The sequence below is a fragment of the Syngnathus floridae genome, chromosome 9, assembly GCF_059516105.1.
Source record: "Syngnathus floridae isolate MCC-2025c chromosome 9, RoL_Sflo_1.0, whole genome shotgun sequence".
In the NCBI taxonomy this organism is placed as follows: Eukaryota; Metazoa; Chordata; class Actinopteri; order Syngnathiformes; family Syngnathidae; genus Syngnathus; species Syngnathus floridae.
In genome coordinates, this window is record NC_142421.1 from 558558 (window position 1) to 584835 (window position 26278).

The 26278-nt window shown below is 45.7% G+C and overlaps 1 protein-coding gene and 1 long non-coding RNA gene across 7 annotated transcripts; one reads left to right on the forward strand and one right to left on the reverse strand.

The window, feature by feature from the left end:
• Positions 1-26211, forward strand: ltbp1 (latent transforming growth factor beta binding protein 1). 5 transcript variants are annotated; one of them, XM_088385128.1, is made up of 31 exons: positions 4-757; positions 1713-1783; positions 5938-6343; positions 8378-8511; positions 9525-9692; positions 10881-11087; positions 11159-11436; positions 11540-11642; positions 12231-12293; positions 12861-12983; positions 13989-14159; positions 14711-14887; positions 15292-15311; positions 15683-15785; positions 16405-16491; positions 16939-17064; positions 17436-17561; positions 18860-18979; positions 19561-19683; positions 19791-19916; positions 20032-20160; positions 20343-20471; positions 21987-22124; positions 22306-22467; positions 22592-22681; positions 22768-22896; positions 23060-23200; positions 23262-23438; positions 23822-23974; positions 24255-24404; positions 24485-26211. In XM_088385128.1, exons 1-31 carry the CDS (start codon positions 384-386, stop codon positions 24655-24657), a joined length of 4677 nt encoding a protein of 1558 aa, XP_088241254.1. In that variant the 5' UTR covers positions 4-383; the 3' UTR covers positions 24658-26211. The 5 variants fall into 5 exon arrangements, with proteins under 5 accessions (XP_088241257.1, XP_088241255.1, XP_088241254.1 ...); XM_088385131.1 differs by lacking the exon at positions 21987-22124 and having other exon boundaries at positions 1-757; XM_088385129.1 differs by lacking the exon at positions 18860-18979 and having other exon boundaries at positions 1-757.
• LOC148392767 (uncharacterized) lies at positions 10722-12887 on the reverse strand. Of its 2 annotated transcripts, none has more exons than XR_015860413.1 (5): positions 12750-12887; positions 11524-11580; positions 11381-11422; positions 11156-11279; positions 10722-11064 (listed from the first exon to the last, which is right to left on the reverse strand). It is a non-coding gene; the product is annotated as an uncharacterized LOC148392767 (long non-coding RNA). The 2 variants fall into 2 exon arrangements; XR_015860414.1 differs by having other exon boundaries at positions 11142-11279.
• Positions 26212-26278: the final 67 nt, after the last annotated feature.

Below are 26278 nucleotides of genomic sequence, written 5' to 3' on the forward strand. Positions count from 1 at the left end.
TTCTGGAGGCAGGCTGCTGCCTCTGCTGCCTCTGCCTCTGCTGCTGCTGCTGCTGCTGCTGGGCTGGCAGCCTTCTCCTCCATCAAGAAACTTTTCTGGACTTGTGGAGCTCCTCGGACGTAGTGGCCACAAGCAGCCGAAGGAGAACCTCCACACGCGGGGACAGCAGGCACTTTTACTTGTACTACTCGGTGCTAAGATTATTTGAGTGAAGTTGTCATTGTGCAAGCTATATCATTTTTTTTCTCTTTTTTTTTTTCCTTCTGAGGACTTTACGGAGTTTGAGGACTCCTCAAGCTCACTGGCGTGTTTTGATAGACAATTACTATTTTCCGGCGCTCCAAACTTTTTGAAACTTTGGAATTGTAACGAACGACGCGGGCATGTTTTGGAGTAGGGGCCTCTTGCTTTTCTTCGCTATCCTTCTCTCACCGTTCTGCTTGTCAGCTGGGGCAGCGCTACCGCACAACCAGAGCGGCGTCAGGAAGCTGTACGTGCTCCAACCCGGGCCGGGTCCAGGTCCAGGTCCCGGTCCGGGCTCAGCGGGGGCTAACCGAGAGGATGCGATGCAAGTCAGTTCCATTTCAACGCGTCACGGCGCGTCGGGGCTTCCGCACTCTTACAGCGTCCAACTCAGCGCCAAATTGGGCGGCCAGGTCCGGACCCGCCGGATGGGGAACCAAGCCTCGACAGCCCAGGAGCCCATTGTTCGGCGGCACAGCGCTCCGGAGCACAGGCAGCTTCTCAAGCAGTCTGGGTAAGTCTGGGCACGCACCCACGCACGCACGCATGCTCTCAATTCGGCAGGCTCCCTTTGGATCATTCATTTCAAAAGGCATTTCTTCTTAATACTTGAATATTTGGATGCTGAAAATCGTATATGTACATGCAAGTGCAAATTTAAACAAGATGTATTTGACTAAGAAAAGCAGTTTTTACCCTAAATGCGCGTTGCTTGTGATGAATTAATTGGGTGGTTCCCAACTTTTTTTTTTAGGGGGGGGGGCACACCGAACAACCATCCGCACTCACTGAGTCCACACTTTGGCAGTAAACGCTGTAAGGAGGACTTGTGTTCCAATCCTGATGTGGATGAAAGTAAATTGTTGCAGATATTCACTCTAAAAACGCTTGCGTCCAAAGTAATTGTGGCTACCGTAGGCGCTAAACGCTATTTTTATACAAAACATATTTTTTGGTTTGCAAAAAAAAAAAAAAATCCCGAAATTGTAATAATTCCTTAATCATTGTTTTGTTTTTCTCCGACCCAACTGTTTTAATGACTGTTATGGGAGAAAAATAATAAAAAGCAATTTGAAGAAATGTGAACCATGTGATAAAACACATCTCAGAGGGTAGGTGTTGTCAAGAAAATCGAACTGAGCCAAAAGGCATCTGGATTTAGGATGAGATTGGAAGTCAACCAGAAATGGTTTGTATCTTGATTTGTTTTCACCTTTGATGGGCCACGCTGTACTGTAGGAACGAAACAAAAGGGCTGCCATGTTTTCATTCAAGCACATGCACATGCAGACAAGCACAAACCAGGCTTACTATGTACTTTTCATCTCGAGTGCCTCTGGTTGATACTGCTATACAATATCATCCCTCGTATCTGTCTCATAAAGTTACGAGCTCCAACCTGTCAATCAAGGCCCAGCAACATTTGAAATTGACATCGTTGCCTCTGCGCTTCTGTTTTCTATTTGCAGAGTGAACATATGTGGAGGCCAGTGCTGTCACGGATGGAGTAAAGCTCAAGGATCCCAGCGCTGCACAACGCGTAAGTCACGTCAACCGTTCCTCGCGGAAGCGGTCGAGATTCGGGATGGGCACGATGATGCAATTGATCAATGATTCCAAAAATGTCGAGTTGAAACAAGTTGTCGTGACGTCTTTGGCGGTGGAGACAGACGGGCTAATGGACTCGAGTAGTTGGAAGGCGAATACGATAAGACAGCAGGCTTGGCTCATCATAACATCATCAGTCGCATGGCTGTAAACAGAGTAGGACCCGATCATGAATACAAAAGACTCAAGTGTTGCACGTACAATGTGAGTGATTGGTTGTTGATTTGGGGAACTACAATCAGCTGAGCACTTCAAGGCTGGTGGAGAGGCTCTCCTTGTTTACACAGGCACAGGAAGCACGACGCAAACATCTGGACAACGAGCAGTAGGGGACATTCCTCAATGTCATACTGCTCCTTAAACATGCCGCCAGACATTTCCATTTCAGACATGCACTTTATGTAAAAGCTGCCTGATCCAGCGAGACGGTACAAATGATTGTTCATTGTATTCATGTGACTTGGCTTCGTTGACTGTGACAAGGTCAAGCGTGCGGCAAAATGCCAGTGAATGTCAAGTCACTTGGACAAATGGATTGGCCTCTGCAACTGTAGGACAACATTGGTCCCGTAAGACAGCATTTCGACATCCAAATGGGACATACGGACTGAACAAATAATTGGACAGCCAACCCAACCAGCTTATATTGCCCCCACTAAATCAATTACATTGATACAGATCAATTCCCCTGCAGCGATGTGAAACGTTTGCGTGGCACTAACATCTTATTGTCCTTTTTGGTGACTTTTTGTCGCAGAGTTACAGCGCCGTGCACTTCAGTTTGTGTAGACACCTATTTCTATTGACAAGAAATGAGAAAAAAAGATCCGCTGTGTTACCGCCCCAGTTGCATTCAAACATTTGTGACAGTGTGCAAATTCAGTCCGGTTTTGAGTCGCGGGGGTTGACCATTAGAACACCTGGCAAAATGCTTACTGAAGTACTTTTTCCACTCTTCCAAGAGGGCCAGACCTATTGGAGCTCATTATAGAATTACATGAGCAGCCACAGGCAGACTTCATAGAGCTGTGTGCAGCTATGAAAAAAATCGTGTACGTCCTCGGAATACGGCTCTCGCTGACTCTGCATCGCCTTTTAATCGAGTTATTCACTTTGATACAAGGGAATGCAGAAAAAGGTTCTACGGCAGATCATTACATTTCATAGTTTGATCCATTTCTGTGCAGAGAAGGTATTTGCCGTGTATGTTATGACGTACGTACGTATGTTCCAAAAAGAATCCACATCATTTTTGGTATTCATTCATCAAAATGAAAAAAAGACTCAATAAAATCTAAAATAAACCCCAACATGTTCTATCGCTTCAACGTAGTGCATTTTACACATATGCGGTATACATTTGATATAGGCAATGCACTTACTAGGGAATACTAAAAGTGGTTTGTGATGACATTTTGCCTGCACGTCTGCTGAAGTATTTGGCGGCAGCAGGCTTGTAAAGCGGCCTTTCTCCCAGACACTTTCAACCCAGGTCATTGCATTCTATCGCTTCGCCACCAGTTGGCACTAAATCCGACACACTGTCCTTTTAATAGAAGACATCTGCAAAATGATTATCAAGCAAAGTAGCAGACTTGGCTAGGACAGTCACACATGCCTTGAGAGGGAAACAATGAGGGACAAATCATTATTGACAAGAAGGGCAATGAAACAATGCAATCAAATGAAATAAACAAAAACAAGCACAACAACCGGCCCGATAAAAGCAGCCTCCAACTTGAGCAATCATTCACATGAGATTTTAAAAAAACTAAAACAAGGGCATGCTTGGACATATGAGTACAGACCCCACCCAGCAAGAAAGGTCCACTTCCATAAAAGCTTCATGATGTCACTGAAAATGTCAGAGTATCTCACAACACCTCTGGACAGGAGACGTAACTGTGGCTCTTTTGCAATTTTGTGCTTTTTTTGGGGGGTTCATTAAAATCCCTCATACGAGGGCTAGTTGTAAGGAAATCAAAGTTGAATTTGATATAGTTTATACAGAGCTAAGTAATATCCTTGCAGCATGACCTAGATTCTGTGAAGGTACTTTATTCCAAGGTCAAAAGAAGCCGTTGCTCATCATGCCACTTTGGAATTTTGCGGCATTACAACAAGGTGACACAAAGGAAATCATTCTATCCCAATGTTGCTGCTTCTCTTCCACAGAGCACAACCACACACTGACTCACTCATTCAGACAAGGCTGTTATTTTTTTCAGACTCCCTTAGTGAGAGCTGCCTGCCTGGCTGGCTGGCTGGCTGGCTTAGGGGAGGGAGGGAGAGAGGGAGGCGCAGCACATGCCAAACACGGCATAGTTTGATCAAAAGGGTGAGAACATCACCATGACTGATCTCTTTCCTCTTCCTGCCTAACAAGGAGATTACACGACTTCTTCCATCAACGTCATTGTCGCGGAACAAAACTCTTAGCTTGCTCGCTCGCTCGCTTGCCGAACAGATGGCAGCAGCTCCAGGCCAGAGGTGGGCGAGGGCAATGAAAACTATTTACGCTTGTCTGAAAAGAAAACGAAAAAAGTTAGCATGAGTGGAAACTTTGCTCTTTTTCAAAGCGCTAATATAATTCAACTCCCAGTGGGAAGGAAGACAGCAGTGATGTCATCATTGGATTGGGCAGTCACGCTCTTTGAAAATGACTTGTGTATCTTCACTGGCTCAGTGTTTGAGAGCTTTCGATTGAGTCATGGAGGCATTTCAACGCAATATACACTAGCTGTTTTTTTTTTTTTTTTTTACAGAAAAGATCTTGTGATGAAAAAAAAATCATTGCAAATTGTATTTGAAGGGCATTCCACTTTATAGATCAACCTGTGAATGCTTTAGACATTGTGAAAACAATCGTATGAGAACAGGAGAATAATAACATCTTTTGAGTATATATATATATATATATATGTATGTACTGTATAATGTGATCCATCTTTGAAAAGCAGCCATGTATCCGAATGTACGTATAGCACAAGGCCACATGCTGCCATTTTGTGCCAGATTTGTATTAAAAAAGCGCATGTTGTGCCAATGTTGCTATTGCAAGTCCAGACAAGAATCCACACAGAGTCAAACGCCTCTGCCTCTGCAGCTACAGTACAATGTGGCCATGGGATGTCAAAAGTCAAGATTATCTGGCAGCCAATTCTCATTTGATGGTACCCCACGAGTCTGGTTGTTTTGATTTGAGCTGGCAATTTGTGGGATACCCCCTAGATGGAACATTTTGCTTTCAGATTTGCACAAATAAAGGCAGACATAAAGACAGTAAGAAATGCACTCATCTGTTCCTTCATACTATCTTTTTCTATTGCTGACTTGGATAGCCATCATCTATCTAATGCTATCCAGTTTGCCAGATGAATTTGTTCAACAACTGCAGCTCAAAACCTGAGACTGAATGCTTTGTGGGAAACTACCCAAAGATGAATGAAAAGTGCTTTTCAAATCACTGTGGTCATTCTAATGTTCACTTATCAGCATCTCTTTCTGTTCTGAAATGAATATCCTTGCTTCACCTCGACACTTTTGACTTGACTGGTCAGCTCTCTTTTACGACAACATCTCGTCAGTATCATTAAATGTGTGATTGCCACTCATTATCTGCGCTCTTGTCACCAGCTTGCTTTGAAACCTACTTACCTTGTTGACAAGACATCTCTGAAAAGCATGCCATCGAAAAGATCACGTCATTGGCGGCTCCTCTGTCCTTCCCAGTGTTTGTGGTGGTTTCGTCAATGTGATATTTTCTCTCAACTGTTTCAACCCAATTTTACGGAGGCTCAAAGTGTTCTCTTAAAGAAAATGGCAAGTCAAAAATACTGCGCAAAGGACCAAAGAGGGAGCATGGATCAAATGCGATCTACGTTTTCTCCGGATTGCAATTTTAGAACTTTGCCAACACTTTTGTGGGCAGCGGTAGCCTTCAAATATATTTTTTTTCTCAATCTAATGACATTTAATAATGAATCCATGTGTACACCACATCTGTGTCCTTATCGCCGTCTGTCTGTCTGTCTGTCTGTCTGTCCTTGCTTTTCTCTTCTCATCTGTCTGGATTTTGTATTCCAGCTAACTGCATCCCCCAGTGCCAGAACGGAGGAATGTGCCTCAGGCCTCAGCTGTGTGTCTGCAAGCCTGGCTCAAGCGGCAAGGCATGTGAGCAGAAGACTGTGCCCACACACCCCCACGGCCTCAGCTACAGCCACAGCCACAGCCACAGTGTCAGCCAGAGCCAGAGCCAGAGCCAGAGCCAGAGCCAGAGCCAGAGCCAGAGCCAGAGCCAGAGCCAGAGCCAGCCTGGGAAAGGAGCGAGCAATGATCACAACGCAGGAGCTCAGCGGCCCATACCTCAGCAAGCGCACATGCCTCCTAACGCACCTCAAGCAAACAACATTGCCCAGATGAAATTGACAGTCAAGCCGTCCCCACAGTTTGTGAGGCCGCCGCATTATATCCAACAACACATCCAGCAACAGTAAGTAGTAGATAAACACACACCTTTAATAGTTCAAATGCCTGTCAATCGTGGGTTTTTTTTTAGATTAGAAATTTGCTCGAAAAATACTGCCTTTTACTTTTGACTTTGTTTCGGTGTGCGTGACCTCTCTTATCCTGCGTGTCCAGATTTGAGCTCTCGGGTGGCTGTCCTGCCTGTTTCCCACGTCCCCCTGCTGCAACATGCCTGATTCAAATGATCAGCTCATCTGCAAACTCTGAAGAAGCGCCGTAACCATCCTGATCATTCGAATCCGATGTGCTGCAGCGGGGAGACCGTCTGGACAGAGGCCCACATTTGGACGGTCGTTGTTCTGCCGTTCATTTGAGTATCAATGGAGGTGGCTGCATTTTCCAGTGGGCGGGGCGGGGCGGGGCCTCTATGAAACCCTGCCTGCAGCACAAAGATTGGTTTGGAGGCTGTACTTTGCAGATGTGTGTGATCTTTATCATAAAGCGAGCTAATATTTTCCCTGCCCTGCCCTGCCCTGCCCTGCCCTGCCCTGCCCTGCCCTCCTTACCTGTTCAAAATGTCATTGCTTGCAATGGGAAAATTATTGTTGGCAAATGACTTTTTTTCTCCTTGAAGGAGGAACCCTGACAAGAAATAAACATTCACCTTCGCCAAGGTTCGCCACTTAGGAGATAGCCTTATATATTTGTTCCCTAACTGGATATTCCAAAGACTTGCACAATAGGCATTTAAACTGAAGGGAAGTGAACATTTCGTCTCCCGTTGCGGCTTATTTAAATATGTGTGTGTGTGTGTGTTGGGGGGGCGGGGGGGGGGGGGGGGGGATTTCTGTCCTTTCATCCAGAAGAACATTTGTGAGGTCAGACGTAAGTGATGGTGCACCTGAGGGCCTGGCTCGCCATCTCTCTTCTGTTTGATGGTGTTGAGATCTGGGCTCTCCAGTCTTTTACTAGCAAACTAATCCTAGCATGCCTGACTTTGTGCGCTAGTCTGGAGCGAAAACATCACTGAGTCTGCTTTGGAGAGGATTTGACTCATGATTTGTTTCCCCATTGGAGTGGAGTGGCAGTCCGCTTTGAGGCGGATCTGCTTCAGCTGCAGCATTGGAGCCTTTCGGCAGCAGCGTTTGACCCTTTCCGTGGTCAGCCATTGCAAGAGAATTAACCTGTCCTCGGTGATTTATAGGGTGGACTGCAGCGGTGGCGAAGAACATCTCGTCACATTCCAGTCCTACCAGCGCATATGTATATAGATAGCCAGCCCGAGGTCGCCGCCGCCGCCACCGTTTATGCGTCGGTGCGATGCTTCGTCCGTTTGCTGTCACAATAGCAGCATTGATGGAGAACATTAGCGCTGGCTTTATCTTCTCACTTCTAATCTTGGCTATGTCGTGTGTGACTCATCGTAGGAGAATGGTTTCACTTGATTTATCGCGGTTGAGTCATTTGTTTCACTGTCTATGCAAAATAATCCCGGCACGCCTCACTAATCGTTTGACAGAAAATATACTACGTATTCCATCATCAAAAAGAAACCCTTTCCGATGGCCGCGTCGTAACGAATGATGCTCAGATGGAACGGAATGGTGTCGGCATAAATAACTTTTTCAAATTGCAACTACGCCCTCCCAAATTCCAAAGTGGCCGTAAAGTTGAGAGTGACTGGGAAGAAGCGATCATGCACAAAGCTTATTAAATGCTGTTGAAATGGAAAAAAAGAAAGGGGTTACAGCGTCAACTCTGAGCATTAGCATAAATAATGGCGTCATTTTATTGGTAACACTCTGCATGAGCGCTTGCAGGGAAGGACTTCTCCGAAACAATGTGAAACGAATTAAATCATGAACAAAATACACACACATCATTTGTTTCAAAACAAACTAAAGGAGCAGCACAGATGGGATTTTGGTCAAATCGCTCACACATTGTCAACGGAAATCAAACAACCTTTACGTTGTTTTCTCTTTAGACATGAAATGGTCGCTCCGTCAGACATGCGAACTGCTATCTCATGTGTTCTTTTCTTTCCTTTTCTTCTCAGAATCCGCTCGATGCCCATGCGCCCAGGCCAGCAATACGTCATAAAGCCCAAATATTACCACACACACAGCACCCACACACAGACACACTTCCAACCTCAAGTTGAAAGGCCCATCCCTCTATCAGGGGCACACGGTGAGTCTTTGGCTGCTTTTCTTTTTTGAAAGGAGATGATGTTCTCCTGCTTGATGTTTTACAAAGTGTGGGATACGGCTGGGTCAAGCGCTTTCCATTCAATCATGATGGATGCATTGTAGCCACTTTCCTGCTTCGGCAAGGAAATGCTTACTAGTATAGCATAGGCATCAGCACTGAGCCATTCCAAGAGTGCCGGCGGGCGGGCGGGCGGGCGGCGGCCGGCCATCCTTCTCGTGACCATTGGAGGCCAGGGACCGCAAAGAATCGGGCTCTGTGTCAGTGTTGGCCGCCAGTGACTCAGGAAGAGACAATAGTGTTATGTAGCGTGCCGCACGCGCTTAAGGTGCACACTGCGCTGAATGTCACGGGGTCGGTCGGTCGCTCGGACGCTCGGAGGGACGGACGGACGGAAGGATGGCTCAGGAATGACCGTGCTCTTACATAAGGTTGCTCAGCGACTCAACAGGAAGTTGCCTCGTGCCTTTTCCCACTGCTTTGGACATTATTACTTGAACCATGTAGTGCGAGTGTGTCAAGGAATTGTTCCAATACTGAGTCCAGAAAATGGCAAATGGTAAAAGCATACACTAGTTCAGTCGAGTTCATCCAAGAGATGTTTTGCTTGCAGTATTTGTCAGTCGCTCTTAGAAGGAGAGGTGACACCAATTGTTTGTTCCCACTTCAATCTTCACGATGTACTTACTGTACGTACGTACATCCAAGTGACGTATTTCGGCTATAATCCGATATTTTCAGCAAGTGCTTCAGGACCGATAATGACAGCAATTGAAAAAGACGCTGTTGATTTGAATCTTCGATTTGTCGCTTAACCTGAAACACTCAAGTGATAAGGAAAAGGAGCTGACAACTCATGTTACGCTTGAAATAAGCAGCCTGACATTGTAAAGTCGTGCAAATTCCACTCATTTGAATGCCCGGATTTCATGAGGGAGGGAGCTTTGCATTTCTGTGCCTCAAAGCAGCACAATGGCTCTTCCTCTTTTTGCCAGTGGGCAACCACACAGGGAGGATCAAAGTGGTGTTCACTCCCACCATCTGCAAATTTACCTGTGTGGGAGGGAGATGTCACAACAACTGCCAGCAGGGAAACACCACAACAATCATCAGCGAAAATGGCCATGCCACTGATACTCTGACGGCACCCAACTTCAGGATCGGTAAGTCATTACCATGCCTCAAACTGGGAGCTACAAATATACAAATACACTTTCTGCCACTAACAGTATTGTCGACACTCGGAGAGACCGTCTGAAATGATTATTTACAATGAATGATATCCATATCTGTCTGTCTGTCTGTCTGTCATCTATCTGTCTAGCCATCTATCTATCCATCTATCCATCTTCACATTTCAAGCCTACGTTGGCAATGAAAAGCTGTGAGATCATTGTTGCTATGATCCTCGTGAACTTTTTCAAATGTTATGCTTTGCATATTTGGCTGCCGGCGTGGAGTGAGTCGCCTTTCGTCTGATGCACTTGTTTGGGCTTGCTTCATTCCTTCTGCCTTTCTTCCCTTTCTTCCTTATGTGTGTGTGTGTGTGTGTGTGTGTGTGCACATCTGAGCCACGGATGGATGGATGGGACTGGGAAGATGAAAGCCTATTTGGCCAAGGCCGCTTACAAAGAGTCAAGAGACAATAAATAACTCCTTCCTTTCTTGTTTATCCCGCTAACATGATGAGAGAGGTGAAGAGAGATGATTTATGCTACAATGGGATCCGTTTAGAGGCCATTTCCAAACTCCACATATCGGCCCAGTGAGATCATGTTGGTGATAGATGTTTCAGAGAAACAATGGAAGATAAGATCAAACAGAAATAGGTCAACGTATGAATCCGTTTCGCTGATTGTTATGAAAGCATGTGGTGAGAGTAGAAAACGATCCACGACTGACGATGATGAACAATTTGTGATCCATTCGGATTTTGCCGACGGGTATACGTATCCCGTTTGGCCTGCTCGAGAGTCTGGGAAAGCCATCTTAGCATTTCTCTGACATGTTTCCAGCTTGTCTGACATTGTTTATATAAATAGCAATGTGTTTTAATGCGAAGCCCCTAAAATGGGCAAATTTGCACGAATGATGCACTTTCAGTGAACAACACGCACACATGGCAAAAATGAGAATGTATATTGAAATGCCAAAATGTGCTGAGCTTAAGCTGTTTTGTATTTGAGAAGTAGAAAAACATGAATACTAAGAAAGAAAAAAAAAGGATTCCCAACCCTAATTCCTGAGGAATAGACTAGACTCGTTGGAAAAAGGTGCCTTGGCTAAAAGAAGAGGAGAGAATGTAACAGTACTTGAAGCCAAACATGTTTATGGTTGTGCTTTCCCCTCAGTGGTGTGTCATTTGCCTTGTATTAACGGCGGCAAGTGCAGTGCCAGAGACAAATGTCAGTGTCCTCCAAACTTCACTGGAAAGTTCTGCCAGATTCCACTTCAAAATGGACAACATCAGCCCCAGCACACATCAGGCAGCTACACTCCAACTCAGGTCCATTCCACACGCACGTTGCCTCTGACCTACAGCAATGGGCAAAATACGGGTGAGTCAACCATAAACTTGGTGTCATCAGCCCATCGCCGGTATCGTGATTCACTGTAGCCTCTTGACCAGTTTTCGGTCCCAACGTTGTCAACATCCACATCAAACATCCTCCCGAGGCATCCGTGGAGGTCCACCAGGTATCTCAGCTGGACGAGCGAGGTCCCCAGTCGGGATCGTCTTCATCCTCCACCTACACTTTCCATCACACCCAAAGCCACCAGAAGGTCCAGCACCACGGCTACAACATGATCTACCCGGGCCAGCACGGGGACCAGACGACTCAGTACCAACCTGTCTCCTCCAAGAACACGCTGGGCCGCTGCTTCCAAGAAACTGTTGGTAGTCAGGTAAGCTGTCAGTCAATCAAGTATGAGAGATTTGCTCTAAATGGCCATTCAAGGCAGACCTTCTCTTCTGTCTGTATACACACGTACGCTTTGTATGTTTCAGTGCGGGAAGGCTCTCCCGGGGCTGACGAAACAGGAGCAGTGCTGTGGGTCCATGGGAACATCGTGGGGTTTCCATAAATGCCAGAAATGTCCAAAGAAACCATGTAAGTGCAGCCAAGAAAGAAAGAAATCGTTACAGGATCAGGCACATCACTGAGTAAACAAAAGTCAGGCTCTGTGATATGGAATCAGTACAGATGACTTGTATGTGTTGTCTTTACACACAGACATTTTTGGAATCCGCCCCTCATCCCCCCCTCCTTTGATGCGCTGTTATGTAAGAGGCTCGGTCGGGAATTGTCATTTCTCCAAGGAAAGCATTATTTAAACTTGACGCTATAAATATTGTGGGACACTCGTGCTCCAAAATGTGGTCACCGATGGCAGGGATCAATCACTTCAGGACAGGCGTCTCAAAGTCCAGTCCTAGGGGGCCGCATTCCTACGTTTCCCTCGTTAAACACACCTGATTCAATGATCAGGCTGCTGCAGAACGTGAGGAGGAACTGATCATTTGAATCAGGTGTGTTTAACAAGGGAAACTTGGAAAACATGGAGGAATGCCGCCCCCGAGGACGGGACTTTGAGACCCCTGCTTTAGGAGCTTAGCCAACAGTGAATGTAGCTGACCCTTTGCTTTTATGATTTTTTGGAATAATCTAACTTACGTTTCGCCATTGTTTTGGACTCAGCTGCTATTCCTCTGATAGACTGCCCTCAGGGTTACAAGAACATCAACAGCACTCATTGCCAAGGTAAGAGCTTGCAGCATATTTATTCCTTTCAATTATTTACTCATTGTCCTCACTTCCTTAATAATTAAATGACTTGCTCAAAACAAAAAGGATGAAATGTAAAAAAACAGTTTCAAGAGTATTTTCAATCCTACTTTTCTCCAGAGACCCAATAGAGGGTGCCACCGTCTCTTTTGACTCATTGCCATTTTATCGATGGCGTTTGACAGTTTACGACGACGCACGACCTCTGGATCCAAACATCTCTTTTCGATTAGGCTTTGAGCATATTTTAAACACTATAAAAGCGCATTACATTAGATCATACAGAGTAAATATATTTAGAGCTGTCATCTGTGAATGAGTATTCACGGATGAGAAAGTAAAACAATTGCGTACGTATAATCTAAAATCCTAGGACAAAAGGTTAGTTCAATTTTATGCAACTGTACGATGGTTCGAATCTGAACTGCTCACCGCAACGAGGCCGCAATGTCTCGTCCGTGTGACTTTCCTAAATAAGCAATATTGGACAGTATTTGTTGCTGTTGTTTGCATTTGAAAGTGTATCCGTATTTTGTTGTCCAGATTTTGATGAGTGCCAGCTGCAAGGGGTGTGTCCTAATGGAAATTGTTTGAACACTGTGGGCAGCTATAGATGCACGTGTAAACCTGGCTACATCGCTGACGCCATGCTCACCACATGCATATGTAAGTATGCTAGTTACAAACTACAGGATGATGCAACATGAATGAAAAGTTGAAATCTAGAATGAAAAGATAGCTAGCAACTGTATTTCCATGTGATCAAGATAAAGCCATGCTTTTAACATGCTTGATGCAATGCATATGAATTTAGTGCATGGATAACGGAACGTTTTTTCCTCCCTGAAGCATGCACTGCAAGGCAGACTCGCCATGCCTCTGCGTTGGCCTTTGTGAGTTTGATGGAACACCAAAGCGGTTTTCAGTGCTTGATGGCGTGTGCGTGCGTGCGTGCGTGCGTGCTCGATGCTAGCTTTGGACTGACATTACATGTGCAGTGATCATTAGCGCGGAAAGCGGTGCTGTCTGTATGCGTAGCGTACGGGCCAAGAAAGAAGCCATTTCTGCGAAAGGTACGGATCGGGCTGCAATGAAGTGATTTTTCACCAAATGGATCTTTTAGCCCAGTGTTTTATTTCCTTGCGAGGGATTTTCCCGTGAGGGTGAACAAAGGATCTGTCCGGCCCACGTCACTATCTAATACTGGCCTTTAAAAGCCTTTTTAAATCCCCTCGGAGAAAAATATTTTCTCTGTTCCACTTCGAACAATTCCAGCTGTCATCGGTATGTGGAGATGTTTAATTGCAGCGTTTGACTTGGAAAGGCAAAAGTAAAGCCCTCTGCATGCCTTCATCTCCATCCGCGCTTGGCTGTAATGCACGTTGCTGTTTATTGGTGTCTTTCCTACGGCGTGCTCTTTTGTCTTTGAAGGGGTTTGGCGTTTGGCTCTCGGCGGCAGATGCGGAGGAATGACGGGCCGCAAAATACTGCCTTTTCCTATTGCGTCTTACGACACTGACGATATCGTGTTTCATATGTGTATTTGTTTCATCTGCTTTGGTGAAGGGGACTTGTTTGTTTCTTCTCTTTGTCATTTCTTCCCGCTCGACTCCATGGCATCTGCTCTGCTCCTCTTTGTCCGCCTGCCCTCCTGCACACGTACCTCCTCAGCCAACATAGCTGCCGCCGTCCAAGAGGAGAAGGGGGCTTGCTTCCGTTTGGTGAGCTCAGGGAGGCAGTGTTTGCACCCGGTGTCGGCTCAGCTGAGCAAACAGCTCTGCTGCTGCAGTGTGGGCAAAGCCTGGGGACCGCGTTGTGACAAATGTCCTCCTCCGGGAACAGGTAAGGCCTCCGGCTGCCTTTTCAGTTCATGACCCAAAAGGCTCATTTGTCACTTGCGGCGAAGCCATTTCGACCATCGCAAGGCTGCCGTAATAGGCGGTGGTTGTTGTTGTTGTTGGTGGTTTTTTTTCTTCTTGTATTCAAATGCTGTAGCCAGGCCTGCCCACTGATCAAGTGTAAAGGTTTGGGAACCTGCATGCTTTTTCGCCCCCCGTTTCACAGCTTGGCTTAGTCGTTTCCTTTTTTGTAGACTACCAAACGCTTTCGCTGTACATCAGTTGTATACTTTTGCCACTGAGCCTCCATTTTTTTTCTTCTCCCATTTCCACAAGCAAGTGTCCGATTGAAACCTACTGCGTGATTTCAAAGGGTTTGTTTTGAACTGATATCAGAGATGTCAACGCAATGGGAACAATTCAGTCTGTCATTTGAATCTAAAGTACCATTCAAAGCATATTTCACGCAATTCTGAAAACAATTGTGCAAATACGATCATGTCTATGGTAAATATTTGCTGCTGCTGCTGCTGCTGTTGTTGTTTTCCTGTCTAGCTATGTTCAAAGAGATTTGCCCTGGCGGCATGGGCTACACGGTTCTCCCAAATCCGCCCGTCAAACAAGCAGTTACAGTCCAGCAGACAGCCAGTGATGCGCTCACCCCCCATCCCTTGCCAACGCCAGCAAAACCCGTAATGGCTTTTGGGAAGCCAGAGAGAGAGATTATACCAGGTGAGTCGATAACATTTTAATATCGAGACTGCATTTGGAGAGTCAGGATGCCATGACGTCAGTGATTTTGTATTGTTGAGTATTAAGTGCCCTGCCGTTGGCTGGCGACCAGTTCAGCTGGGACTCAAACAGCTATTGCAGAAGCATTTTTGGCCCACTCACCTTTCCATCATTGTATGCATAATTAAGGTTTGAAGGCATTCTTTTCTTTTTAGTTCTTGTGAGTCCACATCCTTTTTTGTCACTGTGTACTTTGAGGATTGACGGTTGGCATGACTTGTCTTCCCGGTAGCAAATTGTCCCATGGGCCTTGTGATTTCTTTTCTATTCCAAGACACCACAGGGATACGAATAAAAATGCCATCGATTTAACACGTTTCTTTTTTGTATTTTGCGGTTGTTAGCAACCACTGCCCCAGATCAGGTAGGTTGCAATGAGACAGCTGGCATGCGCAAAAGCTGCTGCACTGGAGCCTTTGCATGGAGTCGGATAGCAAATGGAGCAAAGCCTTTCTTCAGTTTAGCACCATTCATGGCAATAAGTCACCTCATGGGTTCTAGTAGGTATATGTATTGGAATGTGTGCAAGCCAGCAGGCTATTTACTTGCCTCCTTGCTGAAACGCTCATTCTTGCTCAGTGACTGAGGAGCAGTCGGTTATTGCTGATCTTCTTCGGGGCACGCATCTTGCATGGCTAAAGCTTGGCGCGCTTCTGGTCTAAGCTGAAATGCTGGATTGAAAAATCTGCCCACCTCATTTTTTGGGGTATTGTGCTGTGTGTTTTGTCGTTGAAGGAGCTGGTAGGACCTGCGGTTAGTCATAGGCCAGTCAGTGATTCCGTTCTACCCCAACTATCTCCAGGTGTATCCACTGTCAAGATGAATGCAGCTTACCCAGGTGTCTGTCTACCCTTATACAGAAATGGAAATCTATCTGAAATCTATATTTTGTACTCGCCTAAATTGCACTCAGTGGGAGCAGTGCTGGCTGCTGACTTTGGCTTCTTTGGTTGCGCCGTGTTTCAAATCTTGGGGTACATTTGTCTACTTTTGTCCTTTTTTGCTGGAGCAACTGCCTTGATCAACAGTAGCTCACTCTGGTGTTAAAATTAGAAAGCGCAATGCACTCGGGGGCAAGAGTTGAAGTGCCGCGGCCGGCCCGTAATAAATTCTGTTTCTAACATGTCTTGCGGGCCAACGGGCCGTCGTTTGGACACCCCTGCTTTAAGGATAGTCCCGAAATATTCGAAACCACCGAGTGCAACGACAGGGAATGTCTGCTTGCTTGAGGTTGCTCATTGGCACTCCCTCAATGATTCACTACAAATGTTCACATACATACATGGAAACTTTCCTTGTCCAATCCATTGAAAGGACCTTTGGGGATCAGGAAATCAAATTGACTCAAGTTTTCTGCAGGGGCGGGCCAAAGTGTACAAACTCAGAAGTGACGGCTTTCAGCAAGGCTGTCAAAGGGTGAAAAGTGTACATTCATTTGTGTCTTCTAAATTGGACAGAGGTTGTTGAGCAGAGTTCCCCGCCTGTTCCAGTGGAGATTTTCCCTTCAAATGCAGGCCAAGACATTGCACCAACGATATCTGCAGGTATGCTTTCACCACTTATTTAGGACTCAATATTTGTAGACGGCGTACGTAAAAACAAGCGAACCGTGATTTGTTTGGGAATTTGCCATCCAGGGCATTCCCAATCGAAATAGAACAAGACTTGGTTTTTCCATAAGCGACCCCCTTCTGCAAAAATACCAAATGACAGGAAACGCCACCCATGCGCACAATGACTTGCGCTGCTCATGACTACGGAGGGAGGGAGGGAGGCCCTTGTCTTTATTTTTGCAGCTTTGCCGCGGTCATCGTAAGCACAAAGAGAACAAAAACCTTTCATCCCGTAGCGTATCTGGTCGTTAGCATCTTCCAGTTCTTCATTATCCTTCGATGATGTGCCCCAAATCAATGTTGGACTATGGGGACTGTATGATGATTAGTTCATGACAGGATTTGCTGTAATGACTTTGTCTTTTTCATGTGTGACAGAGGTGGATGAGTGCCAGATCAACCCTTATATTTGCGGCCCAGGGCTTTGTTACAACACAGCCGAAGGCTACACCTGCCATTGCGATGACGGCTACCGCTTGAATCATGCACTCGCCTCCTGCGTAGGTGAGGAGGAGAAAATGGCCATCAAGTAGAAAATGGCTTTCTTTTTATCGGGCGGGAGGGAGGGACAACATTCTATTTCCTAGCGTAATTGCAGTCCAACTAGCACAAAGCATAAGATTCCCGACTCATTTTGAAGTTCCGTACGTACGCAGTTGCCCACAAACATCACAAGGATCCCGAGATTTAGTTTTAAGAGTTAGTGCCTTGTGAATATTATCATGAGAGAAAAAAAAAGAAATGTAATTCATTGCAGTGAATTAAGACTCAAAGGAATGACCTTTTTTTTTTTTTTTTTTTTTTGTCTCAAAACCTTTCTCCTTTATCCCCTCATGTGATTTCTAAGCTTATTCTGTGCTCTTTTGTTTGTTCAGATTTGGACGAATGTTTGGAGAAGCCATCTTTGTGCTCCGGTGGTCTGTGCCAAAACACCGAGGGTAGTTTCCTGTGTGTGTGTCCACAAGGATTCTTTGTTGATGAAGAGGGAACCACTTGCGTGGGTCAGTATGTGCACTCTTTCTTCCACTTTTATGAAGCACACTATATCTTTGAGGACACACGCCTTTTCTGTGTGTATTTCACGTCGCTGAAAACATTTACCAGGACACAAATACGTTTCAAAAGGCACCTCTTGGATATAGCCTTTGATTCGTGGCAAGAATCTGAAAGAGGTTATGCTTGCGAAGACAAGACACGGACAATTGAGAAGCTTATTCTGGATGACTCAGCAAAGCCTCCTTTGGCCTCCATCTGATTAAGCAGTGGTCTCACACACACACACACACACACACACACACACACGCACAAGTTCCACAAACCGTTCAAGTATCGAGGGAATAAAAAGTAGGTGGAAATTTGAATGGAAGCACGCTGACCACACAGTTACTAAAATGTGCACCTCCCTGTTGCCTGCTCGCTCGCTCGCTCGCTCGCTCACTCGCTCTTCCTCTGATATAAATATGAGGTAGTCAGTCATTATGCGGTTTCTTGCCAATTCAACACAGAATTCCCCAACCGCAAAGAGGAAACTGATTTGGAGCTGTAAGAGCAAACTAGCTGATGGTCATCACCCCAAAACCTCTCCCCTCTTCCGTAGTGGTGAGAAAAGGATACGGTTTGAACTTTTTGAGGCTGTGTTTTGGTTTATATACTTTAAACAGATGCAAGCCATCCATTGATTTATGACACTAAAACATTTTTTTCATGATCGGAGCAGAATGACCAATTCAGCTTCTTACATTTTCCTGAAGTTTAGAAAGCACTTTGCTCTACCGCTTGTCAAAATATGGTGCTTTATTCCTTTGGCTTACTCTTTCGCAAGTCAGTCGACATGTTTTCCACCCAAATGGTGTTTTGAGTTTCAGTGTTTTATTTAAACATCTTCCATCATTGTGCGGGAATGCTGCAATGTCTTTTTGCTAATATCGCAAATTTGCTAGCTCAAACACGACAGCACAATCACGTGAGGTCATCCTCAAAGTCGTTTGGGATGAGATTTTGCTTGCACGGCTGCTAAAGAAATTCAAAAGACACTCGCTTCCAACTCAAATCATGGCATTCTAATAGTTCACCACTAGATGGGACAAAATTCTCCACTGTCCCTTTAAATAAATCAATAGCAAAGTTAAATGCAAGCGAATTGCACTTGGAACGTGCCACAAGAGTTAGCCTCAGCGTGATACGAGTGGGCTACTACACTTTGAGAATCATCTCTTTTTTTTTTTGTACACAAAATAATGTCAAAGTGTCTGCACGGTGATACTTTCCATGAGTTATGGATTGCTTTGGCTTTCGACAGATATCAATGAATGCGCAAACAAGACAGCGTGTCCATCTGGCATTTGCATTAACATCCCCGGGGCTTACGAGTGCGGCTCTTGCCCTCCTGGCTTCTTGGCGCGGGGAGGCCAGTGTGTAGGTGAGTGATTGCGTGAGCGAGCAAGCGAGCGCATTTTTATACCTATGCTTCCTATGCACCTGAAAGACAACCTCATTCATTTGAAATCGTTTTTCTTTGGTCTCCGCTTGAGCTTACGTGACCAAGGGTGTGTGTGTGTGTTTGTGTGTGTGTGTGTGTGCGTGTGTGTGTGTGTGTGTGTGTGTGTGTGTATGCGTGCGCTGTGAGGTTATGGCTTCTCTGCACTGCGAGGAAAGCCAAGCCAAGCCACTGCGTGGAGGCGGTGACAGGAAAGAAATATACCATGCTGCTACAGTGTCATTTATAGCCCTCACCGACACAGCTCACAGATGTTTGCACATAATTGGGTGTGCGGGAGTGGTGCTAAAAGTAACTGCACCAGTAAGGGTGATGACAATGTCTTTCATGAGATTACTGCACAGCCTCTCCAAAGGTGAATTGATTGATTAGGACTGGTGGTTGCACTTTTCGCAGTAAGGTATTTCCAGGCCGGGCTATCGCCAATTGAGCAAAGAAACTCAAAGTGACTGATTGCAAACGCATGCTTGATGTTACATTCGATCTTTGTTTGTTGTTTTCAGATGTAGACGAGTGCCAGGATCAACGTGTGTGTACCAGGGGTCACTGCGTGAACACCGACGGCTCCTTTATCTGTCAATGTGGGCCGGGCTTCAGGGTTTCTCTGTCTGGTGACCAGTGTGACGGTACAGTAAAGTCCTAGTAGTGTACACAAGATTATATCACATGAAAATGTCATCTCTCACTTAAGTCATAACGACAGTCAATGTTTACGCCTTTGTGGCCGCTGCAGATGTGGATGAATGTTTAGAAGACGAGCAGCCCTGCAAGTCCATCGGGGAGTGCGTTAATAACATGGGCTCCTACACATGTACCTGTCCGCGAGGGTATCGACAGATGGACGCCACCAGCTGCGCAGGTTAGTTAGCAATCTCTCTGACTGTGTCAAGGCTCACAGGTGTGGACACATTATGACAAACACACACACACACACACACAGCCTCTCAATAGGAGTCCTGTTTGTTTTCTCGCAGATGTTGACGAGTGTGTCGATGAGCCAGAACTGTGCTCGCCCCACGGCCAATGTCTCAACACAGAGGGATCCTATGTGTGTGCGTGTGGGAGTGGATTCACCGCTCCTCTTGATACACCCTCCTGTGACGGTAAGAGGTCAAGTGCAGACGCAAAGCTGTTAGAATTCAAGTTTCGTTTTTCTGTTTAACGTTGGGGAATTGTGTTGAGCATTTCAACAAACCTCATTAAAGTCCACCTGTGAAAATAAGTCGAAAAGGGGCTTTAAGTTTGTCACAGGCATCGATTGTAACTCATGTTTTTGGATCAACAGATATCGATGAGTGCGGACTCAATGAGACTTTGTGTAGTCCTCATGGTTTTTGCGAGAATAGATTGGGTTCATTCCGATGCCTCTGTGACCCGGGCTACCAGGAAAATCAAGATGGCCAAAGCTGTGTGGGTAAGTCTCCCATCTTAGAATCATGTACACGCTATAAGCTCCTGCACTATAATAGTAGGGCAACATGCCCCAAATGTTGATCTTTTTAAATGATGCACGGAAACCTGATACACTCTCATTTTGATCACGGTGAAGACGTGTCCACGCAGCCCCTACAGTGCCTTTGCCAGTTAAAAAAAAGAATTTAAAATCAGCCTACCGGTAATAGCACTTACTGGATTGAGGTTAGCATTCCTCAGGCATCCGCAAACGTTTGTATATGCGTCCTCCCTTCTATTGATTCACGGCACGGATCATCTGGTGCTTGGTCTTCAGACTGCTTACAAATTGTACTCGGAGGTTCCGGATGCTGCAGCTTTCCCCGAGCTAATTGGAAACACGTACGTACGTACGTAATGGCCACGAGGCTCTGGTTCCGCGCAGTGTGTGTTTTAAACACACGACGTGCCCATCTGGCAGTCGCGCTAGGTTGCACCTAAATTTGGTCCAGCCGGCTGCCTTGGTCAGTGCAATGCAGTGCCAAGCCTTCACTGCACTGCGGCGACAACAGATGGACTCACTTACAAACAAGCACACAACCGTGCAGCGGCGGTGTACCGCTAACCGTTTAAAATGCTTCTCGTCTCGACTAGCCGCCGTCTTTCCTTCCTTCTTTCCTTCCTTCCTTCCTTTCTGTCTATCTCGCGCCTCCTTGACACTTCTGTTTTCGATTATTTTGCCTCCGCTTACTCTTACGCGCGTCTCTCACGCTCTTTGTGTGGTTTAGCCCTTTGCACCCTGTCAAATCTCCATCAGCATTTCCTTCTCAAATATCCTCCGTTCAATTTCAACATGCACTTTCATTCGAGGTTCCGTGGTCTGCGCAGTCATGAGAATAAATCTGTCAAGAAAAGGCAGGAAGATTAACTGTGGCGCTCCAAATCAAGGTCAGCCACCTGAGTGACACGCTCTCAATTGAAAGGTTTCTTTCAATTGAAAAGAGGGCAGGCCGCAAAAGAAGTAGCCCAAAAAACCAGACCTAAGACATAGTCCAAAAGGGACCCAAATGGAATGTCAACATTCGGTCTTCTTTTGACTCAGCGATTGCATATTGATCAAGTCATGTTCTTGAAACGTTTTCAAAATAACATGAGTGCATCCCATTTCCATTCCTAATCCCTGACATGTTTATAGGACTTGATTGGAGTGCACCAGTTAAATGTAGTTGCTTGGACGCCATTTCCAAAGTGTTGATTACAAGCCGCAAGTATTTATGCCCATCTTCCACGTTATCATTATGGCTTGTTGAGGGTGGAATCCAATTTGGAATTAGGTGGTGAATATTGGCGCCGTATATTACTCGGACGGTAGGCGTGAAGAATCAACAGTGTACTCATCCACGCTAGCATTATTTATGGTCAAGGTCATGTGTTGACGAAAGGGACGTCGCTATTCAGAAGTGACAAACATGGAGGACAACAACAACAACACAAGTATTTCTTGATGCAATTATCTATTTGGACGCTTCTTCTGCAGATGTTAATGAGTGCGAGCTGCTGAATAGTGTCTGTGGAGAAGCTCAGTGCCTAAACACTGACGGTTCCTTTGTCTGCACGTGTCCCAGCGGCCAAGAGTATAATGCGATGGTCGCCAGATGTGAGCCCCTTCCCACAGGTGACTGACTCATTCCGAGCTTGTAGCTTGCGCATGTAAAGTACTGGATTGGAAATGGAGATGAACTTGGGCACACACCATTTTTTGGGGAACTTCCAGTCGTGCTCATGCGTGTGTGTGTGTGTCCAATTTGCCTCAACTCCAAAACTTGTCTCGTGCTGCGTGTTTGTTTGCCTTTCAGTCTCACCGCTAGAGCGTAAGGAGTGCTACTTCCATCTGAATGATGAGAACTTGTGCGAGAGTGTGCTTACCAGCCACGTCACCTTGCAAGAGTGCTGCTGCACGCTGGGAGCTGGCTGGGGGGACAACTGTGAGGTTTATCCCTGTCCTGTCAATGGCACAGGTACGTATTCAGGACCGACTGCAAAGGATGGAACGATATGCAGTATCAAGTGCATCGTAGTCCCATCTGAAAAGAATTCGAATAATCATTGGATGGATGGATGGATGGCTGTGCCTCATTTCAGACCAGTTCAACCAGATGTGTCCATCTGGAAAAGGATTTATCCCAAGTGGAGATTTGCTTTATGAAGTCCCAACAGCCGAGAGTTACAAAAGTAAGTCACAGCTGACATTTGATCAAAACCCCTCCTGAATTTACAATGAGTAAAAGGAATCCTTGAACTGGTTCTTTTTTTCCCAGATGCAGATGAGTGCACACTGTTCGGCCAGGAGGTGTGTAAAGGAGGCTTCTGTCAGGACACGCTGGGCAGCTACGAGTGTTACTGCAAGACGGGACAAGACTACGACCCTGCAAAACTGGAGTGCAGAGGTGCGTGCGTGCGTGCACCATTTTCAGTACATGAGAACTGTAACGCAGTCCTTAAAGCTCTGGGCTCCAATCTCAAGCCTTTTTTCATTTTACTGCAGATAGGCAGGTAGGTAGGTCCCCAAATAACCCAAGTTGTCTTTGGTCTCTGATTGTTTTCCGGCAGACATAAATGAGTGCCTGGATGAGTCCGTGTGCGTCGGAGCAGAGTGTTTGAACACGGAAGGCTCCTACATTTGTTTCTGTAATCATCCCATGGTGTTGGATGCCAACAGTAACAGCTGCATCTTTGTCCCTGATGTGGCTGGTAAGGTTTTTTTTCTCCCACCTTCATATTTTGGGAGAAATATATCCCTGCCTGCCCGCAGAGCAACACGAGCTGGGGCAGATGGACTTCCAGGGGATCTGCTGGCAGAAGGTGACGGACTCCATGTCGTGCACTCTGCCGCTGGGCGACGGCAGGAAGACCACGTTCACCGAGTGCTGTTGTCTCTTTGGAGAGGCCTGGGGGATGGACTGTGCATTGTGCCCTCCCAAAAACACAGGTACACGAAGCGAAGCGAAGCGAAGAAACCTGCACGGTCACGGCAACGCGGCGCGGCGCGGCGCACGATGAACACGACGACACATTGATTCTGTCGCAGCATATGGTCCTTGGGCAGCCGTGATTGCTGTTGTTGAAGCCGCTCTCCCATGCCCCCTTTTCATTCTCCGCTGATTCTTCTATTTAGCAGACCTCAACCATTTTTGGGGGAGAGGAAAACATCTGATTTCAATGAAGGATCATCTTTAGGCACGAAATGCCTTTGCGGCCCTCGGTCGGGAAAACGGTTCATTGTCGCGCTCATCCGGCCGGTCGTGCCGGCGCACAAATCGGCTTGGTCGACGTTTGTTTGATTTTGTCGGCTTTTTCTTTGTGCCACTTTAGCGGATTACGCCTCCATGTGTAACCTGGCCGGGCGGCATCCTTACGGCCGTGACGCCCTCGTCGCCGGTCCGCTCCATGAATACGAAGTGAGCCCAGACTATTCCCCATCGCCAGACGACAATCCTGCCCTGCCGTTTTACGACCATGAGGAATGTCAGTATTTTTGCCACAAACGGCAAGTTTCTGCTCCATTTGTCATTCAGTGCTTTGCTGCCATCTTGTGTGAGTAATGCTGCAGTTTGCTGCTGCTGCTGCTGCTGCTGCTGCTGCTGCAACAGCAATTCTGCCGGGACGCCACATAACTTCATAATTGATCAGTCTCGGTGGAATATCATTTAAGCCAGCCGCCAATAAGAATCAAGAGTCATGTGGTTCTTTCAAGCGAGCTAATTTCGATGGCTTTTTTTTTCTTTTCTTTTAACCTTTGCGACAGATCCATTCAAGGCATTCGAGGGCTTGCTAGCAGACGAGTGCGGCGTACTGAACGGCTGCGAAAACGGTCGATGCGTTCGAGTGCAAGAGGGTTTCACCTGCGAATGCTTTGACGGTTACACGCTGGACCTGCCCCGCATGGCCTGCATCGGTAAGACAAGCGCAGCCGACCGACGTGGCTCGGCTGAAATGCGTCCGACCCGGCTGACGCCGTGCCTCTCTTTGCTCCAGATGTAAATGAATGTTCAGAGCTCAACGACCGCATGTCGCTGTGTCGAAATGCCAGATGCATCAACACGGTGGGTTCGTACCGCTGCGCGTGCCTTCCGGGATTCACTCCCTCTGAAAAACCAAACTATTGCGTGGAGACAGTGTCACGGCAAACTTCAGCACACACACAGTGAATGTGGATTGACTGGACTGGACTGGACTGGACTGGACTGGACTGGACTGGACTGGACTGGGCCGGGCCGGGCCACAAGAGACGCTCAATCGCAATTTTGAGAAGAGCAGTTGAAAAGAAAATCTTTGATTCATTCACCAAGCAACATTAGTGAAATCTTCCCGGTTTGGTTGACAGCAAAATTCCCCCAAGTGCAAAACTCTTGAAAATGATCCCAACATTCTTTTTCTGCATTCCCCAGCTCTTCAATGTGAGTATTAAGACTGATTTCTTCTATTTAATAGATTTGAAATATCTATGATCTTTTGAATATGAAATATTGTTGAAATGAACTATAATGTATTATCTTATAGATTGTATGTTATGATGTCTATAAGTATTCCACTTTCAATGCCTTGTTTGTGTTCTTGAAATGAAATGAAATGAGTGGAGCGTGGTACCTCGAAAGCTGAACCCCAAATGTTTCAAGGGTCACACTGCCGCCATCGTAAAACCCATGTTAAGCATACAATCAATATGGACAATTAACCAGAGTTTTGAATTACCTGGCTAGCAAGTATAAAAAGAAATATACGTATATAGTATATATATATATATATATATATCAATAGAGCGGCCACGCCTGAGCATCGTCCAACAAGCATTTAACGTGCCAGCAAGGGTTGAAATGCAAAAGGCGTCAAGCAAACAATCATGATATGAGCCAATGCCAATAAGCAAACAACAGTTGGCTACCATTTAGGCAAATGGAAGTTTGATTCTTAGCCCCAGTGAAAATTGTAATTCTAGTCAAGTTTGACTTCTACAATTGCCTTAAACGTCTTGGCTCTGTTTTTGTCCCAACAAGAAAAGGCCATTCATTGCATTCTCTTGTTGAGCATAATTCCTTAATAGTCTGTATTTGATTGACTCCAAGACACATTGCTAAATGACTGTATGTATGGATCGCTTCATGCCTTTGGAATATTTTCCCTCAAAAGCAACTCACTTCGTAGTCATCATTTGGCTTTTGCATATCTTTATTTATTTTCTCCATATGCCCCCCTCATAAGATGCATTACTTTCACATCACAGAGGACATTGTCCCAATGCACATTCGTTATAGGCAATGTCCGTTGAAAGATGAAACCGTGTCATGTCTTATATGGAGAATATCCACACAGTTGTATCAAATGATAGGAAAATGACCACCGCAAAGAAGGAAAACTTGGTTCTTTTGATACTGAGATTCTGTGAAGAGGTCAAATGTCTACTCCCCTCTGATGAAAACTGGTCTCCAAAACACCGCGGATGGATGGATAGATAGATAGATAGATGGATGGATGCAATGCAAGCTAGTCATTTTTCATCAATATTGAAATATAAAGAAAGCCACTGTATTTGGGTGGCTGTGACATCAGTTAGCAAATTGTTAGGAAGGGCTCAAATACTCGAAACCCAATCATGGGACTGAACAGAGTTTGGAGTAAGAACACAGCAAATGGTTTTTGTAATTTGTACTGAATAAATACATTTCTTATATGATTTGGTAATAAATCACAACTTTTGATATTTATATTTATTGGTCTTTTTTGGATCAAAGTTGTTTACTGCAGGAATATGTTTTATATATATATACACGC

Bases quoted from the DNA above. Each gene is read 5' to 3' on its own strand.
- ltbp1 (XM_088385128.1), top strand. From the start codon at position 384: ATGTTTTGGAGTAGGGGCCTCTTGCTTTTCTTCGCTATCCTTCTCTCA. The intron at 8,512-9,524 runs GTGAGTCTTTGG...TCTTTTTGCCAG, and splicing joins CCCTCTATCAGGGGCACACG to TGGGCAACCACACAGGGAGG. The intron at 15,312-15,682 runs GTAGGTTGCAAT...TTGTCGTTGAAG, and splicing joins CAACCACTGCCCCAGATCAG to GAGCTGGTAGGACCTGCGGT.